This window comes from Tympanuchus pallidicinctus, unplaced genomic scaffold (genome assembly GCF_026119805.1).
Source record: "Tympanuchus pallidicinctus isolate F22 unplaced genomic scaffold, pur_lepc_1.0 scaffold2, whole genome shotgun sequence".
In the NCBI taxonomy this organism is placed as follows: domain Eukaryota; kingdom Metazoa; phylum Chordata; class Aves; order Galliformes; family Phasianidae; genus Tympanuchus; species Tympanuchus pallidicinctus.
This window is the reverse complement of record NW_026294721.1, coordinates 50,056,247-50,081,958: the sequence shown is the minus strand read 5'-3', so window position 1 is coordinate 50,081,958 and position 25,712 is coordinate 50,056,247. Positions and strand designations below refer to the sequence as shown.

The 25,712-nt window shown below is 45.2% G+C and overlaps 2 protein-coding genes and 1 long non-coding RNA gene across 3 annotated transcripts; 1 reads left to right on the top strand and 2 right to left on the bottom strand.

Annotated features, from left to right (window-relative positions):
* Positions 1-2,528: 2,528 nt before the first annotated feature.
* Positions 2,529-13,930, top strand: LOC128080435 (uncharacterized). Its single transcript, XR_008206676.1, has 5 exons — positions 2,529-2,616; positions 3,105-3,159; positions 5,158-5,299; positions 5,935-6,057; positions 13,619-13,930. It is a non-coding gene; the product is annotated as an uncharacterized LOC128080435 (long non-coding RNA).
* On the bottom strand, positions 11,238-16,018 carry ING2 (inhibitor of growth family member 2). The gene is made up of 2 exons (XM_052682633.1): positions 15,710-16,018; positions 11,238-12,722 (listed from the first exon to the last, which is right to left on the bottom strand). Exons 1-2 carry the CDS (start codon positions 15,897-15,899, stop codon positions 12,052-12,054), a joined length of 861 nt encoding a protein of 286 aa, XP_052538593.1. The 5' UTR covers positions 15,900-16,018; the 3' UTR covers positions 11,238-12,051.
* A 5,518-nt stretch (positions 16,019-21,536) lies between these two features.
* CDKN2AIP (CDKN2A interacting protein) lies at positions 21,537-25,327 on the bottom strand. Its single transcript, XM_052682625.1, has 3 exons — positions 24,986-25,327; positions 24,742-24,872; positions 21,537-23,935 (listed from the first exon to the last, which is right to left on the bottom strand). Exons 1-3 carry the CDS (start codon positions 25,204-25,206, stop codon positions 22,314-22,316), a joined length of 1,974 nt encoding a protein of 657 aa, XP_052538585.1. The 5' UTR covers positions 25,207-25,327; the 3' UTR covers positions 21,537-22,313.
* Positions 25,328-25,712: the final 385 nt, after the last annotated feature.

Sequence of the window (25,712 nt, the reverse complement as noted above, 5' to 3'; positions counted from 1 at the left end):
CACACTGATAGTTTTTCTCACAACTTTTTCATGGACCTCTTACAGTCTGCAGCTGTATGCTGTCTGCTTTGACTTCTGACTAAATGCAAGGAGTCTACCATTGCTGGTCCCTGTAATTATTGATGGTGCAAGCTCTCATCACCAGTTTATAATGTATGAAAGATGAGAAATAAGCAGGTTTTCTAGAAGCCTTAAAATGGTAGAGAGCAGCTAGTATGTGTTTTGTGCATCCTTCCAAGAAATTGTTTCACTAGACCAGGCTGCCCAGAGTCACATCTAGCCTTGCCTTGAACGCCTCCAGGGATGGGGCATCGGTCCATTTTGCTTTTATTAAAATGTATATTGGTATTTTCTTTCAAGTGTGCTAAATTTATATTAGATGAGGTAAGTGGGATTAGGCTCTATTTCCTTGTACTTATAATTACATTTATTGAAATCTGCTGCATTGTGGGTGCTAGAATACAAATAACTGAAAATACGGTTGTTAAGACAAAATGATAAAATTATATCGCGTAATGAAACCAATTGCTTTAGCGTTTGGTATGATGTAGATCTTTTTTTATAGCACGACACAATTCACAGCATACCAGTTTCTCTCAAATCCCAAGATATTGCTCTGCTTACTGATGGGTAGGTTATGCAACACCTGTTAGAACGCTGAGACACCGTTCCGTTTCCATCCTACTTGATATTCTTATTTTGTTTTGATGTCACCCTTTCTATCCTTCTCTCCATAGTCTCCATAATAATCTGCTATTGGAAAGTTCTTGATTAGGCAAGTGTTTTAGGGTCATAATTAAGTCTACATCTTGATTGCTTAGTTTTGTAAGTGGAAATTCTATCTTTTCTTTTTCTTAAAGACCAAATTTTACTTTGTATTAAAGACTTCAGTTTCACTGTGTGGTAATCAGAGTGCCTTTTTTCAAAAGATTACAAAGCTTATTAATTATCTTTGCTATTTACTTTCATCTGCATATGTAAAATACTAGTGATGGACTGTGATCGCTTTGCTACGAACAGTTTCCCATCTAGCTGTATACAGTCTCAGCCCTGTGTTAGTTTCACATAGTTTACCCTGGTATTCTCAGTTGTTACTGCAGTGGATCAGCAGATCAGCTGAAGAAGTTATTCATATGTACGTATGTGTGCATCTACAGTAATTCGTATGTATATATGTGGATACATGTGAAAGGACTTATGCCTAGAGCTCATAACGGTTCATCGAGCATTTAACTCACATAAATAGACCAAGAATTGAAAAAAGGATACATACTTTTAAGAAGATGTAGAAAGTGCTGATACACTTCTGTGGAAAACGTCTTGAGTTTGTGGCTAACTTGGCAGAGGTCTCCTACCGCATATGCTGTCTCACTGTGTTCAGTTTGCAAACCCATATTCTTTAAAGTAGCACATGCATCCTCTTTCAGTACGCTTTAGTACACTTCTGTCATTATTTTTATTGGCCAGAACTGCAGTGAAGAAGGAAAAATTGACTTTCACACTGTTCAACCTAGAAACTGGAACAGTAGGCATTATGTTTTGTAACCTTCAATACACTGTTCATGTTGAAAAGTGACTGCTAGATGTAATATTTGTAAAAATAGCCAAGAGTTTGGATTGCAGATATCTGCATGAAACTACTCAGAAATGATGAGCAAAGTAGGAATTACATACTAAATGTGTTCTCTTCTCCCTAAAATTCACATACTCATTTTGCCACTCGCTTTCTCCCACCAAAAATTAGCAGTTGTCAAAGAAAATACTGTGAAACATTCTTCCTGTGATTCTTGAATAAGTAGAAACCAAAGCATAGCATTCAGGTTTGCTTCTTGAAATACCTGAACATCTTTCGTGTTTTCTGTGAGTGAGAAGAACGTTACTATGTTATGATTAATTACCTACGCAACAAAAAAAAAGCAGAGCATAGCTTGCTCAAGAAATGCTGATCCAATGTTTCCCATGCCAAAAGGCAGGATCAGTTAGAGTTAAACCAATGCTGACATGTCTGTCTAGCCTATGTCATAGCATCTTTGTCACTGGAGATCTTTCCGAAGTAACACATGCCACTGCTTCACTGTCATTATGATTGGATAATTCTTTTTTTTAATGTCTTTGTTAAATCTTCAGTGCTCAGTGTGAAGGGCATGACTTAGATTGTCCTTTTCCTCTCACCAGCCAACTTTCTTATAACTGTATGGTCTTGTTTCTAGACTTTGTTCTATATTTCATCAGAAGTCAGTGTTTTCTACACCTTTCTTGTTGCTTGCTTGAACTCTATCACATTAAGTGTAGTTTACAAAACTGAATACAAAGCCTTAAAATGTGTCTTAAAACAGCGATTTTTTTAAATCTTTTTTGGCAATGTCACAAATTGAATGACTTATTTGTTATCCTCTTTTTTTTTTTAATGGCAATTATTAAATATAGCATAGTAATCAATAATTAAAGAGCTACTCTTTAAGACTAATATCAAACTAAGGATGGTGTTTTATCTGACACAGTTTTTTTTTTCCTCTTTGTTTTAGGTTTAAAAATGGTTGAAAAATTGACCAGATTTGTACCTCTTGGCAATTACTGATTATTCTGGTAGATTTATTTTTGGAGTCATGAAAGCAGGTAAACTGAATATGGCTGTGTTTTGATATTATGTGTATGGCACACTATAATCATCAGTTTAAAGTCCTCTACGGAGCAACTCAGGAAAAAAAAAAAAAAGTGAGGAAGCTGGCTAATGCTGATGAAGTTCTTTCACAGAATACAAAGAGTAAATGAATAGATTTTGTGCTTCTGCTGGGGATTAAAAGGTTTTGCATGTTTGTAAAAATTGCTATGAGAAGTCTCTTCAAAGAAAATGACCTTCGCATCATTCTCTGCTACTCAATTGCACACTATTACTGAAGGCATTAAAACTGTAGCTGAGTACCTTGCCAGGTTTTTGCTACCTTTAAAAGCGAGACAGATTAACAAATAGCAATGGCCTGGAATGGCTCATATATTAGTTTATGTTTACACATTTGAATCTTTAAATTGTTGTGTTCTTCTATACTGAAAATGAGCAGGGCAGTTATTACACAAGGATTACATGATTATTTTTTTTCTACTAGACTTTGTTCTGCATCATCTTTGAGATCAAATTTTGAACTGAAAAACTGTTCCAAGGTTGGTGAACACTCCTGTTAAGAAATGTTGTATTTATATGCATATCTTCTTTTTATATATGTATAACTGGGATATGCACAACTCACTTACGAAAAGCCACCTCTTTTTCCCACTGAAATCCAGAGTATTGCATTCCAGAGTAAATACAGTCATGATACAAACAGCACAGAGAAGCTGAGCTGAAGGTGGTACAATTTAAAAGTCCAAGCATTAACCAAAACAATGATATCCAGGGAAAAAGTGGATATCATGGCAGCCAGCCATTTTCCCTCATCCCCAACTACCCAGTGAGATTCCAATATAAGGTGATAGGATTCCCACTTCTGTGTTCTTATCAAAGTAAGATTTGGAAGAAACTTACCATTTTTTAAAGCTTGTACAGCAGTAATGAGAGACAACTGAGAGAAACCGTGCACACTGTTGTTTAAAGCTCTTGGAAGTTTGGTCAGCCCAAATAGTTGTGCTGTTCAGTTATTTAAGTATAACAGCATACATGGTGATCTCCAATGGTTTTTAAGGTTTAAACAGAAATCTCCATGAAATGATAAACTGAAATAAAACTGTCAAAGCAATTCTACAGTATTTTAGCTGAGTTGATTATATCAGCACTATGCTATACTGAAGCTCGTAATACCCTGTTAAATATTTTATATTCTTCTGTTGTCCAAAAGCATGGCAAAAATTCTAATAGGATAGTATTCAATTACTTCCCATTGAGTGTAAAAATTCTCACCCATCAGGTTGGCCCTGTTTTAGAGCCTGGCAGTAGATGATTTTCACCAGAGCACGTTGGTTAAATGCTTTCAGTTGATGCATTTAAACCCTCAGTAAAAACCTGGGCTCTCTGAAAGCACAAACAGTATCTTACAAGAGTGAGCTTAGTGCCATCTCATTAATCAGTGCTTGCATTGCTGGCTTTTCTTCAAGAGCTTGTACACAGTGTCTCTCCTCATTTTTGCTATGCAAGGCAAAAATAAGTTTCAACGTCGTTATGTGTTCATCTTTTTGGTTTTTTCTATATTGAGCCAGCTTTTGAACAGAATCTGCTTTGTGCACCTCAGTCAGTTATTCAGGCTGTCAGATGGGGCACAGGCTGCTGAAAGCGTGTATGTGCACAACACTTGTGGGGCAATGGCTGAGAAGGAAAGGTACAAGTGGCTAGAAAATGTCAGCAGTTTGTGTCACTTAGAAAGGGAAAGGTGGCTGAAAGCAGCCAGCCTGGCAGAACTTGCTTCAGTGATAAAGACTTGAATGAAAGCATGTCTGTCGTTTCTATGCTCAGTGGATAATTGCATTTGGAAGCTGTGCTTAATGTAGTGAGAAGGGAAAACAGAACTAGAATCTGGGCACACTCTGCATATCTCTGTGGATTTGCTTTGGCCATAAGGCTTGAGAAAGAGCCTTACCAAAAGATCTGTTGCTTTGGCAAGTACACAACCATGATCTTAAAATTAATAACTTTTTTCATGTTTAGTTTTTCAAGCAAGCTTCTGCCTAGAGGCCAAAATATCAGGATTTTTTTTTTTTTCAATCATTCATCTAGAGATGAAATAGGTGCAGGAATGTTTCTGTATTCAGTCATCAAGTTCCCTCTGCATTTCCAGAATTTGAAATATTAGGAAAAATTTGAAGTTTCCTGTAGGTTTCTTGAATTTTGGTAGGTTTTAGTAGCCTTTTACAGTTGGCAGTTACTGAAGCTGCAGCTCATTTCCTCTAGTGCACTCCACTGAAATCCACCTTTCAAATCTGTGCGTGCTTTCTTTTCTGCTGCTGTACCTCCTGCCAGCAAGTGCGGGTGACAAGTCATTAAATATAAGAGAGTTGTTAGCAAAAAAAATTATTTAGTAAGAGACTTATGTCTGACCTGCTTCCCCAAAACCAATTATGTCTCCCTGGCAACAGTCACAAGTGTGTGACAAAATAGTCAAGATTTCTTTACAGAAAAATTAAAATACTTAAAATGTCACTTCTCAAGGAAGCATCCTATTTTATACTCAGCTTTCAAAAGTGCATAGCATGCTTATATGAAGACACACCTTGTGGCTCAATGGAACATCATCAGCTAATGCATCAAAGTACCCTCTCCACAACAAACAGGGCCTGCTGCAGCACAGCCAGGAGAATTAACGTGTGCTCATAGGTGGGTATTTTTTTTCTGAAGTCAACTTTAGAATGGCTCCAGTACTGTAATGGCGATGGCTTAGGCTGCAACTTCATCATCCTGTTTTTTCCTATGAAATCAGCCTAAAGTATCTCCACAGTTCACCACAGATATTTTAATAGTACATAACAATACTAAACAAAATCATAATTGAAATGAATTTACCACTCTGGTGTACAGAGAGATTACAGCATTGAAAATCATAGCCAAGAAAAGTAGGTGTTTTTGTGTAGAAAAATTTCAATGGTCTTTTCCTGTATGATTTCAATTATCACTATTCAAAGCTTCCAAGTTCTATGACATTAATATCAGCGGTTCTTCACAGATGCAGAAATTCCAGTGACCTAAATGTTACGCAGAAATCCTAGTCACTATTTCTAAACTGCTTAAAAAGTCTCCCAAAAGCCATTTGACAACAAGATTATCTGCAGCCAGTGTCTTAGCTCTGCTGGGTAATTGCACAACTCACCATGTTCAGCTGACATTACAGCTGTTAGTATCTCACTATTACATTGTAGGGGGAAAACCCCATAACTAGAGTTTTTTGTTTACTTTTCTGATAAAATTTACCATCTATGTGTATTTGAAATTTTTTTTTTTTTTTTTGTACCTAGGATTAACATTTTGGATTCATTTGAGGGCTGGAATGAAGTTGCTCTGGGTTTTGAAGGCTGTGATCATTGTGATCAGCCAACTCCAACTACTGGAAGGAGGAGCAAAAGCATCCCTGTCTGCAGGTCTGTAATAGTGATTGTTGTATCAGGTAATGCTTCTACAACTCTATTTCTCATCTCCCTACAGAACACAAAAATAGAATGGCCTGTTAGCATTAAAATGTTTACAAGATTATATCTTTGAGATGGCAATGATATAATTATATTATAATTATATTATATATAATTATATATAATATATAATAAATATATTATAATTATATATTATATAAATATAATTATACAGTGGGCTGCAGTTTAGTACAGTTGCATTATCTCTGTTTTAGTTTTGAAAAATGATGGGTACTTTCTCATTTCAAGTGGGATACGGGGACTAAAACTTGGCTTTTCTGATGAGGCTAAAAAGAAGCCTTAGAATAGTTTTATGTTTGTACAGAAAAAGTGCAGCAGGTGACAGAGCAGGGGGCATGCGGCCACTGGTCCACAAACAATTAAAGGGACTCTTCACCGCCTGGAAAGCACAGTGCAGAAAGGACAGGCTCTCAAGTTGTCAAAGAGCAAGAAAGCCAGGGTTAAGAAATAACAGTACCAGGTAATCTCCACATGAACAGCAGCAAATTGGTTTTGCTGTTGTTTACCATAAATTCCCCTCTCCTTTGACTTGTACTGTCCTTTTTCCACCACTCAAACTAATAACCTATTTGTACTTATAAATATCTCAATCAGCAAGTAAATGGCATTTCCATACGATCTGTCCATCTCCCTCCCCTCTCTATATCAACAATAACAAGGCAATGCTGTTCCCCCACCACCAGCACATGTAGTTACTGTGGTAACCTCACACAGCACCCCTCTGAGCTGCTGCTGCCTCCCAGATGAGCCTTGCTGTATCCTTCACTGGAACACTACAGTAGCAAGTTAATCCCTGTCTTTTCCACAAAAAGTATGGAACAAGTAAATGCACTCAGAACTTGGCAGTTTAAAACTAATTGGGCATCTAATTATATAGCACCCTGTTTACCTCCCACAAAAATCTTTGCCTCACTCAGACCATGCAGGGGCAGAAGGAAATTGAGGGTGGTATCTGTAATCCTTACCATTTCTTCGCTTGACTGGTGACCTAAATAAAACTTTCAGTATTAGGTTTTTCCAAGATGTAATTTATACTATGGCTGTCAGGAGTTAAGATAGCAGTTGCCATGGAGCTTTAATCTTTTTTTAGGCTTTAGTCAAAGGAAGCTGGAAGTCTGCATGGTGAGTAGAGCCCTGCTCAACTGAATTTTATTTAAATTGGGACAGGATTTCACCCTAATTTTCCTAGTGGAATTTATTCTCAAAAGTTCTCAAATTCATTTTAGTCTATTCTTTCTCTCAGCAAGAGATGAGAGTTTCCTTTTAGGCTTCTTAAATCACATTACATTCAAACACAGAAGGACCCGTTGCTTCCCATCTCCTCCAACTATAACCTGTAACTTTCTGCTAGTTTTATACACGTGGCTTATTCACTGGAGTGAATTCACTTACTAGTTCTACCATTTTCAGTGGAGGTTTCTATAACAATAAAACATTTTGGAGAAATTTGTTTTCTAAGTGCCCAGTAAGCGCTAATCCATACACTGTAAAATAGGCTGTTAGTAAAGGAGAAGTAATTACTTGAATCTGTATGGGTGCTATTTAGAACTTCATGTATGTTTAAGAGAAACAGAAGTGTGCAGTGAGTGAAGTACCTCTCTGAGAAATACAAAATTGGCCATGCTACAGTCAGTGATGTTCTGCTAGAGTGCAGTGCTGTCTCATTTCTTGCTGCTTGCAGCAGAAGAGATGCGAGTTCAGTCTGATGTCTGCAGTTAAAACTTCAAACGTTCCCTACTTAGTAAACCGAACGAATGCAAGATGAAGATCTAGGTATCCTATTTCTAAGCTATAACAGAAGAGTTCTTTTTTCTTTTTTTCCTGAGAGCCAATGACTAAATAGGGTGCCTTCTGGGACTAATACATATGTCACTTGAGCTGAAAACAAGATTCAGCAAGAGCTACCAAGATAGTATTAGCTTTGACATATGCAACAGAAAAATGTCAGACTTTCTGACACGATAAAGTGTCTTCAGGATCTGGAGGAGCTTTTATCATTGCTCTGTTAGATACAGGTATGCCAAATAGCACGGAGGGGGGGGGAATCTACGTTGAATTGCAGCATTTAAAGCAAGAAGGATTTTCATGTGAAACCTATGGAATTTTCTTCAACCTGAAGTGTCAGTATCAAAAACTTTCTGAGCTACTAGAGATAAAAGACACGTACGCAGATGCGAGGGAGAAAGAACTCGAAGCCCTTAACTTTGCTGATGTGGCAGTTGCTATATTTTAATCCCAAACAGACTGGTTGGACTTTAGGGGAAACTGAACAGGGCACAGTTCAGTCCAACTGAGTCTGAAGAACAGAATCTCAGATTAAGACTTTAAAAGTCTGATCTATTACAGCCAGCAGTGGAACAAGTTATGGTGGTGCCAAAGTGCTCACTTTCCTGAATTCAGGTGGACTGTAATATGTTCTTTAAAGCTGAAACTAGTGACACTTAAATGGAGAGATCTTCAGAATTAGTAAATGCCATCTTCACAAAGGCCTCATTCATAGATAAAACTTGGATTTTCACTTACCAAACTTCCATACAAGCTTTGAGACTTGGCAGTAACACAATCACCAGTTTGGAATGTATAGGTAATGTGTTTGGCTGGGAAACTGTTGGAAGTAGCTTAAATAGAGGAATTATTGTGCTTTTTAGCAACTAATAGGCATGAACACATATTGGCATGTTGGAGACTACATGTAAGATATTTGTACCTATCGTAACTGATAATCAACCATTCAGGTACCTTACACAATAGATTTAAAGCAAGACACAGCAACTGGAGGAGTTGTCTATGGGTCTTGTGTACTGTTCAAGACCAGCCCAGAAAAATGCAGTAAATACTGGAGATACCAAAATGGCCTCACAATATAGGTAGTAAATACAATTGAATGGCTCAGCTTGCCTTCAAAACACTATTAGTTCTTTCTGTTAAGCTCTTTTTTTTTCCTCTTTGGTTTAAAGTTTGATTAAATGACTGTTTTGTCAGGATTACACCGATCCATGGGACAGCGATCAAGAAACGCTCTTGATTTGGTGCCAGTCTTTATATATGGTTTATGAGGACCTTTTGCTGATGATGAATTCATGTTACTTCAAAACTGAGAGGCAAAAATCAACCTAAGTGCACCATATTTTCATAAACTCAAAACAAAAGCTAAGCTTGACATCTGATCCACGCCGAATTAAGGTGAAGTAATTCTCACACAGGAAGCAGTTTCCTTTTCAGTTTCCTTTTCTATCTGTATACACTTCTATCAACTCCTACTTTGTTGCCCAGATTTTTTTTGTAACAAGCTTGTTTTGCTTCATGATATCCAATACACATTTTTCAAGCTTTCCTGATTTATCAGCATTTATTTCAACTTGACTAGTGAGATTCGTGCTTGTCAGAAAAGGAGTGCAACATCAAGAAGCAACATATGAGTTCTCCACTTACCCTTGTTTTCATAGCAGCATCTCCTGTGTCTTCAGTAATTACCATTGAACTTGCCCAAAAACAGATGTAAAACTCCAAAATCTGGAGTGTGGCAGTGAAATGCTAAATGCCAGATCGCATCAGGTTTTAGCAATGATTTGGGAGTATTTAAAAGCAGTCATTTTAGATGCACCCGTATATATTTGAAGTACCTTGCTGGCTTGCTTGTAGTACTGAATTACTGCTGCTTTTGAGTGATGTTAGGTATTAGGAAGGCATATGCTGTTTCCCCAGCATATCTTCACTGGGACCTTTAAGAATTCATACATCCTAGCAGTAGAGCTGTTAACATACAATCTCTCTAATGCAGGGCTGCTTTCTTTATTTGAACCACTTTGAAACAATCTAAACTTTTCTTTCTGTAACACCACAGCATACATTGTTCATACCTCACCAGTTACTTCAGGTGATCATATAAGGCTCCTGAACTCTCTTCTTTTGTCTTCAAGCAAGTATTCTTGATATACCTAGTAGAATTTCAAGCACCCCTTTCAAGATAGGTCAGTAACATTAATAGTTACAATTTCACTGTTGCTTTGTTACTGTAATTTCAGTGTTTACTTGAATAGGAGCGTTTCTTGTCTGTTTTTGTTGTAATGCTAGCAAGCATCACCATTCTACATGCACTGCTTACTGTAGAGGCTGGTCTACATAATAAAACTAAAACTTTAGAGCAACAACTCAGAAACAGTCACTTCACACTTCCTTGCATATGTTACCTAATATTACTTGCAAATGCTAAGTCCTGTTAAGGAATCAGATTCTAATTGTGGAAATATGCCCAGTATTTCATGTAGCTGTAGTAGTTGGAGATGTGCACACTGATTGATACCATGTGGCCAAGAAGCACTAAGTGCAGCACACCCAGCCCTCCAGCCCCAGCTGGGACAGCCCTCTAGTGGAGATGCAGGAGTGAGTTCTGATGGGATTCCATTGTGGCTTGCTTCTGGTCCTCTATCTTCCAGGCTGTTCTCAAGTCAGCATAACTGCTTTCCAGTCAGGCTTGAGAGGTGATCTCTCTTCTTCCCCTGTGCCCTCACAGATCACCTTGGCAGCAAAAAAACAGAGGCCTTAAGAGCACTTGCAGCCCACCTACAGCAGGTGTGCAGGTGATCTCTAGTTTCCTTGCCAAGACCACCTGGGCACAGGCAGTCTCTCCAGAAGAACACTGCTGAGCAATAACTCTAAGTTTCAGTACACCATTTATGTCTTTCTTCTCTATTAGTGTCTCCTATTGCAAAGGAACAGAAGCAGCTGCTTCCATCATTTTTATTTTTTCCAGTTCTGCTATGAGGTAGAGGTGAAAAAAATATTTTATTTATTTTATTTTTTTTTTACTACTAGCCAAGTTTAGACACTACCATTATACTTCAGGACAATACTATTACTAAGCCTGTAAGAAACCCGCTGGGATTTGTTTACTTGCTTTATTCCCATCACGCTTATATTTGTTCTTTTAATTATTTTTGTATTTACTTTCAGGCTTTTTAGATAGTTGCTGAAGTCTGAGAACTGTGGTGCTGTGCCTAAATCTGGGTGTGGCCACACACCAAAAAATACCACTGAAGAAAAAGCAAAGCTAATGTCCCAGGGAAAAATCAAACTTATTTCAGCTCTTTAGAGATTATGATGAAAGTCTCATCACATTTGCAATTGCTGTTCCCTGAGATGTCTACATCCCCTCTCAAGGGATCCTTCTGCCACTTCTGGGCTTCTATAGACAGTAGCAAAAATAAAAAAAAACCTTAATAAAGACCTACAGAACCCCAACAAAACCCCCTGTGAATATCCAATACTGCTTACACGCACCACAAGTCTGTCAAATTCAGAAATTGACTCCAAAGTGTAAAGTCACAAAGACAATAGTTTAATATCAACCAAAAAAAAAGCTTAAGTTAGTGGTATTTTCTTTCTTGAAATAACATACTGGTCATACGAGAGTCACTGAAGAGGTCTGCTTTTAGCTCGGAAGACTTTTACAGTTACAGCCGAATTAAAACCCCCTATTTCTAAACGCGTGATGGTAACACAAAAACCGGGAACTTAAGACATGGGATGAAGAACAAATGCAGTTGTTAAGATGACAGCAGTTAGGTGAGGCATTTCACTGCCTTCTCCCTAGCGTGGAAAGAAGTTCTCCAGTATCTTTCCCACCACCATTATTTCCAGATTCACAAGTCGTTGTTTTTAGAATACTACCGGGGTCAAATTGCAATCAAGCGCCGTATGCTTGTAACGTCTTCTGTGAAGGTCTGAAGCCACCCTGTTTCAACTATTTGGTTACTCAGTGCAGAAAGTTAAAGATCACAGAAGGTATAACAGCTTTTAATACTCCATTAATATTATAGATTAAAAATTATTGCATAGTCTTATGCATCTCCTAAAACAGCATTCTCTGGAAATTAAACATTTCAATATAAAAGGAGCAACTCTTTAAAACACGAATTGCATTCACTACCTCGATCTTCTATCCTTTTTTGATTTGTCAGTACATTTGTCCATAGTTTTCTCGTTATCTCCTCTGCACTTGGGGCAATACCATTTCCCCTTAGGTTTGTAGGTGAGTCCGACACACGAGAAGTGGAACCACTCGATAGGACACTGTTCGTTATCACATCCTATCATTTCGCCGTAGGACACTTGGTTGCATAAGCAGTAAGTGGGTTCATTGGGATCAATTGCAAACTCTACGGGTGAAACCTCCCTCTCCTGTTTGGCTTTGGAGCGTTTTTTCTTCTTGGAAGATTTCGATCTTTTCTCCTTAGGCGGCTGATCGTCGCAGTCATCGATGCCGTTTGCTATATGGCACAGGTCGCGGCTCTCACTGGTGCGCTGCCGACGAGGTCTACGTGAAGATCTCTCTGGCTGGCAGGATTCCATCTTTGCCTTTTCTAGAGGCTTGTCGTTTTCAGACAGATCTTGAAAACACTGGGAGTGTGTTTCCATCTGTCGGGCTCTATTCTCTACCAGTTCCAGCATCTGAGTAACTATTTGAATTTTTTCATCTCCCAGTTCTTGACTGTTGATTAAAGCACGCTGGAGATGCTGCTGCAAGCGTTTCTTCTGAACAGGATCGTTCTCGGACTTGTATTTCTCATAGACATCATCTATTTCTTTTAAAGCTTCTGCAAAGCAAACGTAACACAAATAATTAGATAGAAGGTACATTCCTGTATTTTCTTGAGCACGTATAAACCAATGAGAAATAGTATGAGTTTTAATTAGTGGGCTTCATCAGGTGTTTTATTCAGGTTACACCTGAGCACCACTTCAGTGTTTAAGGTGGTAATCTGTTGCATGAAAAGTTTCTCAAGTTCTCAACAAAAAGCAAGATAATTTTGACTGCTGGAAAAAGGAAAGGGTAAGACCAGAAAGGTGACCAGTGCTGCCAAAGTGAAGTTAGTCCAAATACTGACTCAGCATCTGACAAAGCAGGAATTTTTGCTGAGATTCCTTATTAGGGTAGTTACAAAGCCCTGGCCTAGAAACCAAAGCTTACCGTACTATAGGAAGTTTGGAATTCACTATAATCACACGTAATTCATGTAGCCATCATATCACACTGCAGAATTAGGGTATGAAGGTCCTCTGCCTCCTCCTTGCACACGTGAAGGTTTGGCATTACCTTTTCAACAGCTCTTTGTTGTAACTAAGTACGACAGTGGAAGTGACACATTAGCAGATGTAGAGTCAGGATTTAAAACAACTTAAACCACTGCAAGTGGTGCTCACTGTATGAAGAAGTTACAGCAAGTTGTGTGAGGCAGAACTTTTCAGAATAGGTGACCTGCAGCTTAACGCATCACAGGATGTTTTCAAACTGCTGGTAGCAAGCGCTTCACGGTTCCACTCCCAGGCTTTTTGCCTTTTTTTTTTTTGCACGCCACACAAATCACAGAACTTAGGCCTTCAAAGCATGTTGAATGAACCCAAATATGAGGCTAACAAATACCTTACAGGTCTGCCTTTTTCTGTTCTCCACATTTGCCATTTTGATGGATTTTAAAACAATATTTTCCAGACCAAAAGTGACACTAGATCTACATAGGAAAAACGGAGGAACTGCTGAAGCAGAAGGAACTAAATCAGTAGAGCTGACAGCAAGATGTGATGGGGTGCTAGATACAGTACCGATTCCTGCACAAATAACTTACAGATTTGTAAGGGTAAGTGAATTTATGAACTACTTCCACAGCCACATACGCAGAACAGTTTCTCTTTCTGCAAACCTCTGTTTTACAAACAGCCTTTCATTTTTAAGTAATTGTCTGCTTTGTACAGTTTTGGCATGATTCGAGCTCGCACTAAATGGAAGCCATAGTTATTATCTCAATGTTGTTCACAGTAATTTCTTTTCCTGCTGACATCTTGAAACAGCAGCTTAAGAGGGAACCGCCGCTTTTTACTATAAATTCTGAAACCTGCATGGAAACAGAAACCAACAGCACTTTGTTCTACTCCAGATCTTCACCAGAGGAAGACAAAGTCAGTGCTCTGCCCATTTAATAACTCACACAGCCTATTTTTCCCTCAATGCCAGTTCTCCAGCTGTCACTGAAAACCCAGGCTTTGTTTGCCTACAGCTTCAGCTGCATCTGCTGCCTTGACAGGGAAAAAATTTTGCTCCTGAAAAGTGCCAAGTAAGGCACTCTGCAGTCTGAAGAACTAGAAAGACATTATCAGAGGACAATATTCTGCTGCCACATTATCTCCTGTCCAGACCTCTGCAAGGCATAAAGCACACTGTAAGCATAGCTGCAGACGTCCCGCACATGGAATGCCCTGCCTGGGAGAACCCATGGGCACTCACTGCTTTTTCATAATGACAGAGAAAAAAATGCCTCTGCATTACTGACACCTTTTGGATCGGTCACTCCCTGGATGCAGCTGATAGATATACACCAAACAGCTTAAATGCACCACCAGCAGGTGAAACACCCTCCCATTCTCCAGAGGGTAGCCAAGTTTCTAACTGGCAGATGGAGGAAAAATTTTGTACCCGCAGAGATACAACTTCACTCAAGTACTTCCTTATTAATCCCTTATTAATTGGAGGAGGCACCCGTGTCCAGCTAGACAGCTTTAAAGCATCTGTTTACAAAAAAGGCTAAAAATAACAAACCAGGACCAAGTGTCCATTACAGTTAATCTACTCAAGTTTAGTGGAGCAGAGAAAAAACTAAAAGGGTTCCAACTTCCTCAGCACTGGAGCAGCTTTGCAAGCTCCCTCCTCCAAGCACCATCTCTGCTATTTACGCTGACCCAGACCACACGAAGGTACTTTAAGGGGGAGCCCACGCTCCTGCCTCACTGGGACAAGCTCCCACCCGCCCTGTCAGTGGCTCGGCGCCGCGCAGCCTCTGCGGCACGTTTCAGCGACGGTGGATACTTACAGTGGGGCAGCACGGCACTAACTAGAAATACAAACCCCACGGCTGTGCAGCCCGACGGCACGAGGTGGAGGGAGCGCAGCCCCTACAGAGCAGGCGTTTAGGAAGCAACGGTGTCCCTGCCCGCAGCCGCGGCCAACTCCCGCCTGACGGCCCCGCGTGCCCCCACGGGCACGGCGCCCGCAGCGCCCGGCGCGGGGCGTTGGACAAGGGCTCGTAGCGGCCCCGCACCCCCCGGGCCGCGGACGCACGAGCAGGGAGGCCGCGCTAAGGCTGAGCGCTGCGGTTGGAGCGGTTCGACCAACGCAGGGTGCCGAGGCGGGCAGCGAGCGGCGGACCGTGCCGCAGCTCCGCACCTCGTGCTCGCAAGCTGCACCCCCGCCTCCTCCGCGGAGCCGCGTCCGACGCTTCCCCTTCCACCCCCCTCTTGGTTTTACGCCGAGAAGGGAGGCCGGGGCCTAACGCCGGGCGCGGAGGCTCCGCGGCTCCGGCTCCTCGCTCCGCGAGGGGCGGGGCTCCTCACCGGCGGACGCCAAACGTGGCGCCCCGGCGACGCCGCCGCCGCCCCCCGAGCGGGCCCGGCGAGGGGCCGCAGCCCGGAGCCCCGCTCCCCGCGCCGAGCGCATGTGCGGCGGGCGGCCGCTCCCCCCGCGCCGCCCTGCCCTCCGGTCCCTCCCTCCCCTCCCGCTGCCCCGCGACGGAGGCCGAGTCCCGGAGCCCACCTTGGCACCGGGTGTCCACCTCCCGCAGCAGCGACACGTTGCGCTGAATGTCCAGCGGCAGCGACTCCACGCACTCCAGGTAGTCCTGCACGTAGAGCGAGAGCAGCCGGGCCCGCTCCCCGCCCGGCGCCGCCGGCCCCGCCACCAGCTGCGGCCCCGCCAGCATCATCCCCTCGCGCCAGCCGCACATCCACTGCCGGCACCGGCTCACGGGACAGCCCCTGCTCGGCCCGGCTCCGATCTCCGGTCCCCGCTCCTCCACCTTCTGCCGCCGCCCCTGTGCCCGCCGGCGGCCGGACCGCTCCGGGCCGCTGGGTGAGTGCGCCTCCGGGCCGGCCCGGGCCGGCCTGCCCCGCCTCGGGGTCCCGCACCCCTTCCCGCCCCTGCGGAACGGCGGCCGCCACCGCCGAAGCAAAACCCACTTGGAGCCCCCGCCCCTGGTCGCCTAGCTACGCGCATGCGCGAGGCCCTGCCCTTATAAGGCGCGGCTAGAGGCGCTGCGAGGGGTTCGCATTCTCCCGCCTTCCTCTCTCGTGTGCTCCTATTGGCCCGGCTGGCGGGAGGGGGCGGGACACGCTTCAGGGGCGGGACCTCTCTTAAAGGCCCACGCGCTCTCCTTTTCTCCTCCCGCTCTGTCGACGGCTGAGCGCCGACTCCGCCGGGAGCAGCGTGGGGTCGCTCCCCGACAGAGGTACCTGCCGGGCGGCTCTCGGCACCGCGCGGCCCCACGGCGGCGGGCGGAGGGACGGTTATGAGGCAGTGGCTCGCCCCGCCCCTCCCCAGGTGCCCCGGTAGCGCCGCGCGTGGGCGGGCGGCGGTTGTGGGGGCGCTGAGGCGCGGGATCCTCCGCGGGTGCGGCGGTGTTCGTTCCTCTGCACCTCTGCACCTGCTTCGGGAAAGGCTCTGAGCACATCCTTGGCTTTCGGCTCGCGCTGACGGGGTGTCCTGGGACGGCGGCTTTCGGAATCCGCATCTGAGGCGTTGAGTAATGGCTGTCCGCAGACGTCTTTGCCCGAGTTAGCAGCGTGTTGGCGAGCGCGTGAAAAGGAGTGTAAACAAGGTTGTAGGCAGAGCTTTCACAGGTTCGGAAAATGAAGGGTAGTAATGAGTGTGAATGGCTGCAGCGTTCTGCTCTACCGTGAGGAAATAAAGCTGAGAAACAGATTCCTGCTACGCAGCAGAGAAGTAAAGCAAAATATGCTAATTAAAAATTCGGCGTCAATTACAGCCTGTGCTGCAGCCTGATAGCCCCTGTGACCCGGCTTCGTCTGTTCTTTTGGTGGCTGTTCACCCTTCCACTGAAAAGCCTAGGAAGCATTTCAGCCTGTGAAAATAATAAGAAAATGCAGCATTGCTGATGAAGACCAGTCTAATAAGGGATTGTAGTTACACACCTAGCATTTAGTGCAAATGCTCAAACGATGACATTGTGCTCCTTCTAAGCTGATGGATCATTATTGACTATATGTGATATCCTAACCAGTACATCTCTTAAAAACACTTGGAGCTCAGGAGGGTCAGGAAGTGTCCTGCAAGGGCAGGAGTCTGACCCCAGCTTGCTGAGTCCTCACTGATTGATTGTTCTGGCTGACACCCAAGTCCATGTGAAACAGGAGCTTTTGCTTCTCTGAGAAGGGTACTTCCTCCATCATACAGAACATAGATGTGTCCAGCCATAGCTGAACTAACATGTCTCTTTTTTTCCTTCCCTAGAAACAGCTTTCACACAGTGACTCAGCAACAGGTTGCCCAAGGAGGCTGTGGATGCCCCAACTCTGGAGGCATTCAAGGCCAGGCTGGATGTGGCTCTGGGCAGCCTGGTCTGGTGGTTGGCGACCCTGCACATAGCAGGGGGGTTGAAAATAGATGATCATTGAGGTTCCTTTTCAACCCAGGCCATTCTGTGATTCTATGACTCTTCCACCTTATTTGCTGTTTTAAAACATAAACAGTTGATGGATTTACAGAGTGTGTGACCATCCCAAATGTCTTGGAAAGTATGCAGCTGAAGTTTAGGTGAGGAATGGTAATGAATTAGTCTCATGCAAATATGTCACAATTGTATTATCTTCTTGAGTCCTGAAGCTTGATCCTCCTCCCTTCAAGTCAACAGGAGAATCTGGTTGACTGATGGAAAAGAGCAGAGCCCTTACTGCCAAGGATAAGCAAATGATTTTTTAATGTGTTCTTATACAAGCTGCATTTTAGGGCCCATACTGATTTCTGCCATGTGAAAATCACATTGTTATTTCTTGTGAGGATCAAACATACACACCTCTATCATTAAGTTTGTGAAATGAGAGCACCCAGAGCACCTGCTGGAAGTTTGAATAGCTTATCAGATAGTTTCATTTAGACTATAGGCTATTAATTAAGAGTTTTAAGAGTTAATTACCAAGATGCATTCAAGAATTTCTCAACATACAAGGTTACTCTATGCTGATGTATCACCTAGTACCATAGTTAATTACTACTATGCTATGAAAAGCATTTCAAAAGACAGTGAATAAAACCGTAAAATAATTGAGTTCATGCATTTGGAACAACACCAATCACCTGATGAAAGCCTGGCTTAAAGAATTCATAACACTGTCATGTATGTGGATGTTTTCCTTTTCACATCAGGAAATAAAGGTGGGAATAATCCACTGTAAACACGCCTTGCCCTAAAAATGTCTCCACTGACTGTAAGGGGAGCACAGGTCTATTGTCACAGATGTCTGCAAAATGAATTCCATTCCGTATATGGAAATGGGGTAATTAGATGCCTATAGTTACCAGTTATGAATGTGACATTTGTTACAGACTCAGTAAGGATTTGGGTTAGAAGACTGTTGTCAAAACAAGGGCAGCATCTCTGTGCATACCATTTGCCTGCAGTAAAAGTCTAGAATGCCTGGTAAATGTCGGGTCTGCTTTCCTAGTAGGAGCAAAGCATCTTTTGCCAGTGTGAATTCATCTCTGACAACAGCATTTAAAACAGGCAGTTCTGCAGTCTGCTTGGGCCTAATGTTGCTTCACCACCACTCAGACCTCGGAGTGCATGGCTTCTGATGTTACAGCTGTCCATTTGTTTTTATTTGCAGAAATGCTACTGGAGGAAGAAATTACGTGACTGGTGTTGTCTCCTAGTGCCTTAGCTAAGTACAGCCAAGCTCAGAAATGATCAACTGCCATTTTCGAATTATCCTTCCATACCCTTGACAACATTGCCCACTATTGACATAACACTTGGTTTTCTCAGAACGTTTATGCGAGCGTGTCCTAAATGCACCTGAAACCCTCTGCCATGGCTCCCCAAAGGCTGTAGGTCTGAATGCTGAGTGCTGACGGTGCTCTGCTTGGGCCACCTCTGTATCATCACGTCCTGGCTGGACCCTCACTTGCCCTTACTCAGTGACTCAGGTCCAGCCAAATCACAGTTGTTACCATCCCAGGGCACAGGCTGTAGGCTCCCAAGACCAGAGGTACCCACGACTCTGTGCACAGCTTCATCTTGTCCATGCAGGCTCCTCCTGCTGCAGAGGGCTGACAGCTCCGCAGGTGCCGGCTGCACAGAGCTTTGGAAGCATCCTTGTTAGCGAGCGGGACGAGAACGCTGGGATTTCGTTACAGTTTCTCAACAACAAACAGCTCTATGGAGCCGTGCCTTCGTCCAGTTGTTTCTTTGGTGGTGAGTTTTCTGATAGCGTTTTCGAACGACGTGCTTAGATGACATAAATAGAATTTTAGATCTGTTTTTCTACTCGATCACATAGAGAGCTCCAGGAAAAGAGAGCGGGACGTCTTGAGTATTTCGAGCAGTACGGTGGCAGCCGTTGTTCCCATGCGGCGGGAGGCTCCACCGCTGCCACAGGAGCACGGAGCAGCCCTCAGCTCCGGCAGCAGCCCCGCTTCTGGGCAGTCGCTGTCGGCTCTTCGCGGAGGAGCGGTCGGTGCGAATAAGAGGGCTCACCAAAAGGGGATGGCCTGAGAGTGAGCCCCGTTCTGTTGGTGCTGCGGCCCCGGCTGGCGGGACTCGCCTTCGCACTACCTGCGTGTCTGTGGCCGTGACGAAAGCCCGCCCCGCGCTCACCCGCTCGGCCCGAGAGCGTCTCAGCGGCGTGCGTGGGCTGCGGGGCGGGGCGGGCGCCGGCGGCGCGCGGCACTCTCTGCCCCCGGTCCGGGGACTTTCCCCTAGGCGGGCACGCGGCCCTCGAGGAACAAGCGTCCTCCGTGCGTGGCCTAGAGAGCAGGTCTTCAGAACATCCCGCCTCGCAGCCCTTCACAGCTATCTTTTATCTCTCCATAGATGAGACTTCTGCCAGCTTATGGTGAATAACGTTCGCCGCCCTGTTTGTCCCGCCTGCCGGCTCCAGAAAACCGTGCACCAACGGCTGGAATCCACTCAGCCGCGATTCAGAGCAGCATCCCGCAGCCGGCCAGCCGCAGCCAGGCAATGCGATCGTAGCTCTGCCGCGCGGCGCCCCGTGGGTACTTCATGCAAACCAGCGCGCCGCGGCGCCGCCCCCATCGGACGGCGCGTGCGCAGCCCACCGTAGGCGGTGTGTGCGGGTGCGCCGTGCCGCCGCCGGCGTTTGTTTTGCGTTCGTCACTCAGCGCTGAGTGCCGCGCTGGGGAGTTCTCACCCTTACTGCCCGTCTGCTCGTGTTATAACCTACGCGTTTGGTTATAACCTATTGGCGTTTGGCCACATCCCGCGCAGAACGTGCAATAAAAATACCAGACTTGAACTTGCAGACTTTCTGTAAGAGTAGCCCCAGGCTCCTCAGTGTCGTCTAGCACCGCCGTGCTCTGCAGGCACCAGATCGCCCCTTCGAGGTCGGCTTCGCTCTGCGGATGAGAAATGAGGGCTTTCCCATAACACGCCGCCGTCTGCAGCCAGAGCTCACGGAACGCCCCTTAGCCGCTCAACGCCCCTCTACAGCTCGGCATCTTCAGCCAGGCAAGGCTTCCTGGCACGGCCACCTCGGCCCCTGAACTCCCAGTGCCAGAAGCAAGCACCAAGTCTATCACACCGTGCAGGAAGCAGTGTAACATGCTGCGGTCTGAACTGTGGGTCATGCTCCAGAAACACGTGTGAGGAACTCCCGAGAACACCTCAAGGTAAGGCAGGCCAAGGGCCCAGCAGCACAGAGCCCTGCTGGAAGCAGGGCTGAGCTGGCCAGCCAGAAGCACGCATCTGCTTCTAGAGGCTGGGCAGCCGCTGCTACTCAGCGCCACTTCCATACAGCACAACAGTGCTGCTGTGGTTTAGTCACTAAACGACTCAGAGTATTTAAGTGGAGGTGTTTACTGCTGAGATCCCAGGAATCCCTACTTCATCCCGCAGTACTCAATCAGCAGAACTGTCAATCAGTGCCAGGTCACCATTAAGTGGTACTAACTACTGTAATTAGACAAGACTAATCCAAAACAACACTAAAGACATAATGCTTTCACAATTAGACATAATAAGCAATAAGTTAGAACATGTGATTTGTGCAGGTATTTCCAGAACAACGAAAATAACATAAATCTCCTGCTTTGCTTCAAACCATTGTGAGCATCACGTAGAAAGTAGCAGCAACAGGCTCAGTGCAAGCACTTGACACTCCTGCCTCTGGAAGACAGCAGCAGCTTGTTTTTGCACATCTACCCCTTAGTGAGGGTTAGAAAAGCCCAAGCAATTACTGTATAGGGCCACTCAGTGGTACAGTATTGAAATTACGCATCCCAAGAAAACAAACCTAGCAGGGCTGCACCTTGATACTGCTCAAAGTAAAGCTTCTCTGAAGGTATCACACAGGTAATGAAATGGCTGGAATAATTAACAGCTATAAGAAAGTACTATAAACACACGTCCCGGAGATTTTATTGTTTCAGTAGCAGTCAAATATGCTTAGTATAGAAATCCATGTTTATTTGAAAAAACTGCAAAGAATTTTTCACAATATAAATTAGGTCTACTTACAGAATTTTAGTGGCTGAAGTAGCTGTGACTCAACTGCTAATTGGTTATTTGCTAATGTAATGTTAAATGGGATCTACACTGCTAGTGCAACATTAAATCAGATCAGGGTGTCATTTATATTGTAAATTTTACAAGGTCTCATAGAAACAGTCAACCAACTCTTTTCTAATAACAGCAACAGTGAACACTAGGAACAACACATCTGAAATGGATGACTCAACTTCTCGACTGAAGTTTCTAAACAACTTTCAATCATTCAAGTATTATGGTCCCTACATACACGCTCCTATGTGGCTAAAAAAGACATGGCAGACAACTCAGTACACTGCCACCATATTGTAGTAATTACAAAATTGTCAGGTTTTAATCAGCAAGTTGTACCTTAACCAGTTAATTAAAAATAGAAGTAGGTAGACTATTTTTCAAATAAAACAGCACACTAGTGTGCCACGTATTAAGGCATACCTTTAAATCCACACTTGTCATCTCTAACAAGTTTCATACAATTGCTACCAAGTGAAAGAAATAGAGTTGTCTTGCAAAACTGAGAAAGAAATACAAAATATCTGGAAGCCTACATTTTAAAGTACAAAATTAACCTTCAGTCCTCGTGTCGAAATACTATACACAGTACAAACAGCGATTCTCCCCCTATATGATCTCCCGAGGATTTAATAAAGCTGGAGGTAAATTTGAGGGTTTTGATTCTTCATCCAGAAGTACCAAATCTTCAATTTCACTACCTTTGTACTTCCTTTTACATATCTTCACAATAACCTTCTTCTTGAGGAACAATTTCAAAGCTTCTCTTGAAGCAACTGCTTTGGCGTTTTCCATGTTTTTACCACAGCCAGTACCCAAATACACAGACTTGCACCTCAGTTCACAAACTATATTTTCTAGAGAGCTCTTATTTTGAGGTAAGTCTGCCAGTTCCTTCAGGGGAACGAAAGCAACATCTAACGTAGCTTTTACAGACTGGATAGATGAGTTAAGAAGTTCCGCGTGATTTACATTAGGACTGAAGCCTCCCACAGCAACCAGTTTCCATGCTACAGCCTTATACAGTCTGTTGAAAAAAGGCTGTCTTTCCTTTGCATCTTCACTGGTTAACGGTTTGCACAAAGCTTTAGCAGGGCCTTCGCTGGCCTGCGAACCGCTCTTGGAAGCCAGCTGTGAACTCCTGGTGGCCTGAGCCCCGCTGCGGGAAGGACCTTGCTGTGCACCACTGCGAGCGGCCAGCAGCGATGCCGCCGCCTGAGCACTGCTCTTGGAGGCCAGCAGTGAGGCACCCTGCTGCGTGCCGCTCCGTGCAGCCAGCAACGAGGCAGCCACCTCCGCGCTGCTCTTGGAGGCCAGGAGCGAGGAACCCGCTTTGGCAGTGCCCTTAGAGGCCAGCAGCAGCGAGGCGCCCACCTGGGTGCCGCTCTTGGGCGCCAGCAGCAGTGATGTGCCTGTCGGAGCGCTGCCTTTGGGGGCCAGCAGCAGGGAGGGGCCCGCCTGAGCGCCGCTCTTGGACACAGATGGTAGACCGCTCACTTGGGTTTTGGAAGACAGCAATACAGCACTCGTTTGCGTTGTGCTCTTGGTAGTGGTCACTGGCACTGCGGCCGCCTGCAGGGCGCTCTTGGCAGCAGCTGGTGGCACTGATGCCACCTGTGGGGTGCTCTTGGTAGGGGTCACCGGCACCACTGCCGCCTGCGAGGTGTTTGTGGCAGCTGGTGGCACCTCCGCCGCCTGCGGGGCGCTAGTGGTGGCAGCTGGAGGCACCTCTGCTGCCTGTGGGGCGCTAGTGGTGGCAGCTGGAGGCACCACTGCCTGAGGGGTGCTGTTGGTGGCAGCTGGTGCCTGCAGGGTATTAGTGGTGACAGCCGGTGGCACTGCTGCCACCTGTGCTGCAGTAGTTGGTGACCCTGAACCTAATGTAGTTTTTTCAGGTGATGGCACATTTTCACACTTGCCTTCCTTAGGTGGATTCTCTCCTGCTTCTTTTTCTGATGAAGACGGAGCTGGGCTTTGCTCAACGCTACGTTCAGCATCAGCAGGCTTTTCTTCTGCTTTTGTGGTTGATGCGGTGGACTCTTCTTGATTTGAACTGCAAGTTGACAGGGAGCTTTCCGAATCTTTGCTAGTATCTTTTTCCTGCTTTTTGGGCAACGGGCTCTCTGTTTCCATAGGAACTTCTGACTTGGTTGTTTTCAAATCTTGTCCAGTGTCTTTAGAATCTTTGCATTTTTCAACAGCTCGCTTCTTGGCGGGCTCCTCTATCCCTTCTGCAAAATAAGGAAGGCATGTTACTCTCTTTGGGTTTTTGCACTGTGAAGCAATTTATCTTATTTTCTAAAAACCCCAGCAGTTATCCCTCTACATATTAAAAGCATATATTGGGAATATGCCTTGAATTGCAATTTCAAACATAAGTCTATTATTTCAGAATATTTTAGTATTTTTTTACACAAAAATTGGAAATGCAACCTAGCATTTCAAAACATTTTAACATTTGTTTGAAAAAAAAAAACCCAACAAAATAAAACAAAATAATGGCCATATGCTAGACTTTGGTTTTTGTTTTGTGATCTGAAGGTCCGCATGTATTTGTACGCTCAAAGGCCAAAACAAAAATGACAAAAGTAGATTTAACAGATTATCTGACCTTAAAAATAAGTGTCCAGTAATATCATGAACGCATATTTAAAATACCACTTTAGGATTTCTTTAAGAAGCAAAAGACTGAGTTTCTTACAAAGCCGCAGTGTTACTTTGCTTTCAGCACTAGGCAGACAGGAACACACGTAAGCTACAGCATAACCACCTACATCACGTTAAAGGAGGTGGCAGCAGCTGTAAAAGTTCAAGAGCATTACTGCCATCGAAAGAGCTCGATATTGCCAGCAGGATGTAGGTGCATCACGTCTGTTTTAAAGGCAACAACGAGCAAAAACAAAGAGAGGGGAAAAAATTAAGGAGGAGTTTTAAAAGTCAGTTGTCCCGTTACTTTCTCGACCCGAGGCAAAGCTAGCACATTCAACACAAGCATGTTCTAGACTCCTATGTATTGTCACAGCTATGATCTGCTAACCATTGCTACTTGATATGCCTCTTTTCTTCACCTTGGCAACCAGTTCGTCTCTCGTGGTGCGGACGGGCGCGCCGGTCACTTGGATGCCTTCGGCCATTTCCAGCGCCTTCTCCGTGACCTGAGGCGGGTACCTGCAGGGGCGAAAGCGGGACGGGAGGGGGGGCGGATAGGAGGGGGAGGGGAGAAGCGCCGTCAGCCGCCAGCCGGCCGCCCGCACTCGCCCGCCGCCCGCCGCGCAACTCACCGGCAGCCCAGGAAGACGTGGTTGGCCCACACCATGGAGAGGGAGACGAGGCGCCGCAGCTCGGCGCTGCCCGCCGCCGGCGGCTCGCCCACATTGCGCAGCAGGAACTCGCGCCGGTACCGCCAGTGGTGCTCGGGCTCGCAGGCCCCGCGCAGCGCCTCCGCCCAAGCCACCTCTTCCTCCGTCCGCCCCAGGGGCTCGGCCGCCGTCTTGTTCACCATGGCCTCTCTTTCCGCCCGCGCGGGGCCCACTCCGCCCCGCCCGCTCGCCTCGCCAGGCCCCGCGGCGGAACAACGGCCCAGCGACCGCTCGCTCCTTCCGGCCGCGCGCGATGACCTCACAGTCGGCGCGCGCCGCCCGCCCCAGGCTGCGTTGCGGCGCGAGGGGCGGCCCCGCCCCAACGGCTCTAACGGCTGCGGCGCCGCGCGGGCGGGGCTGTGAGGGGAGCCGCGAAGGGCGGGGCTCCTGCTCCATCCGTCCTCTTGGGGGCGCCCTTGGTTCGTTTTTTGCTTTAGTCCCGCTTGTTTGGTTGCGCTGGGCTTTTTAATTGAAAGGATGGATGCATTCAAGCAGGTTCCTGCTGCCAGGAGTTTGTGCTTCTGGAGAGCTCTTTGTCTGCAGCCCTCGGGTCTTGAGTTTGTCGGAGTGGCGTTTCTCCCTCTTCTTTCCTCTTTTCACAGCAGAAGAGGTGTCACTGTCTGTGTTTTCACCTTCCTTGGGAGGTGGT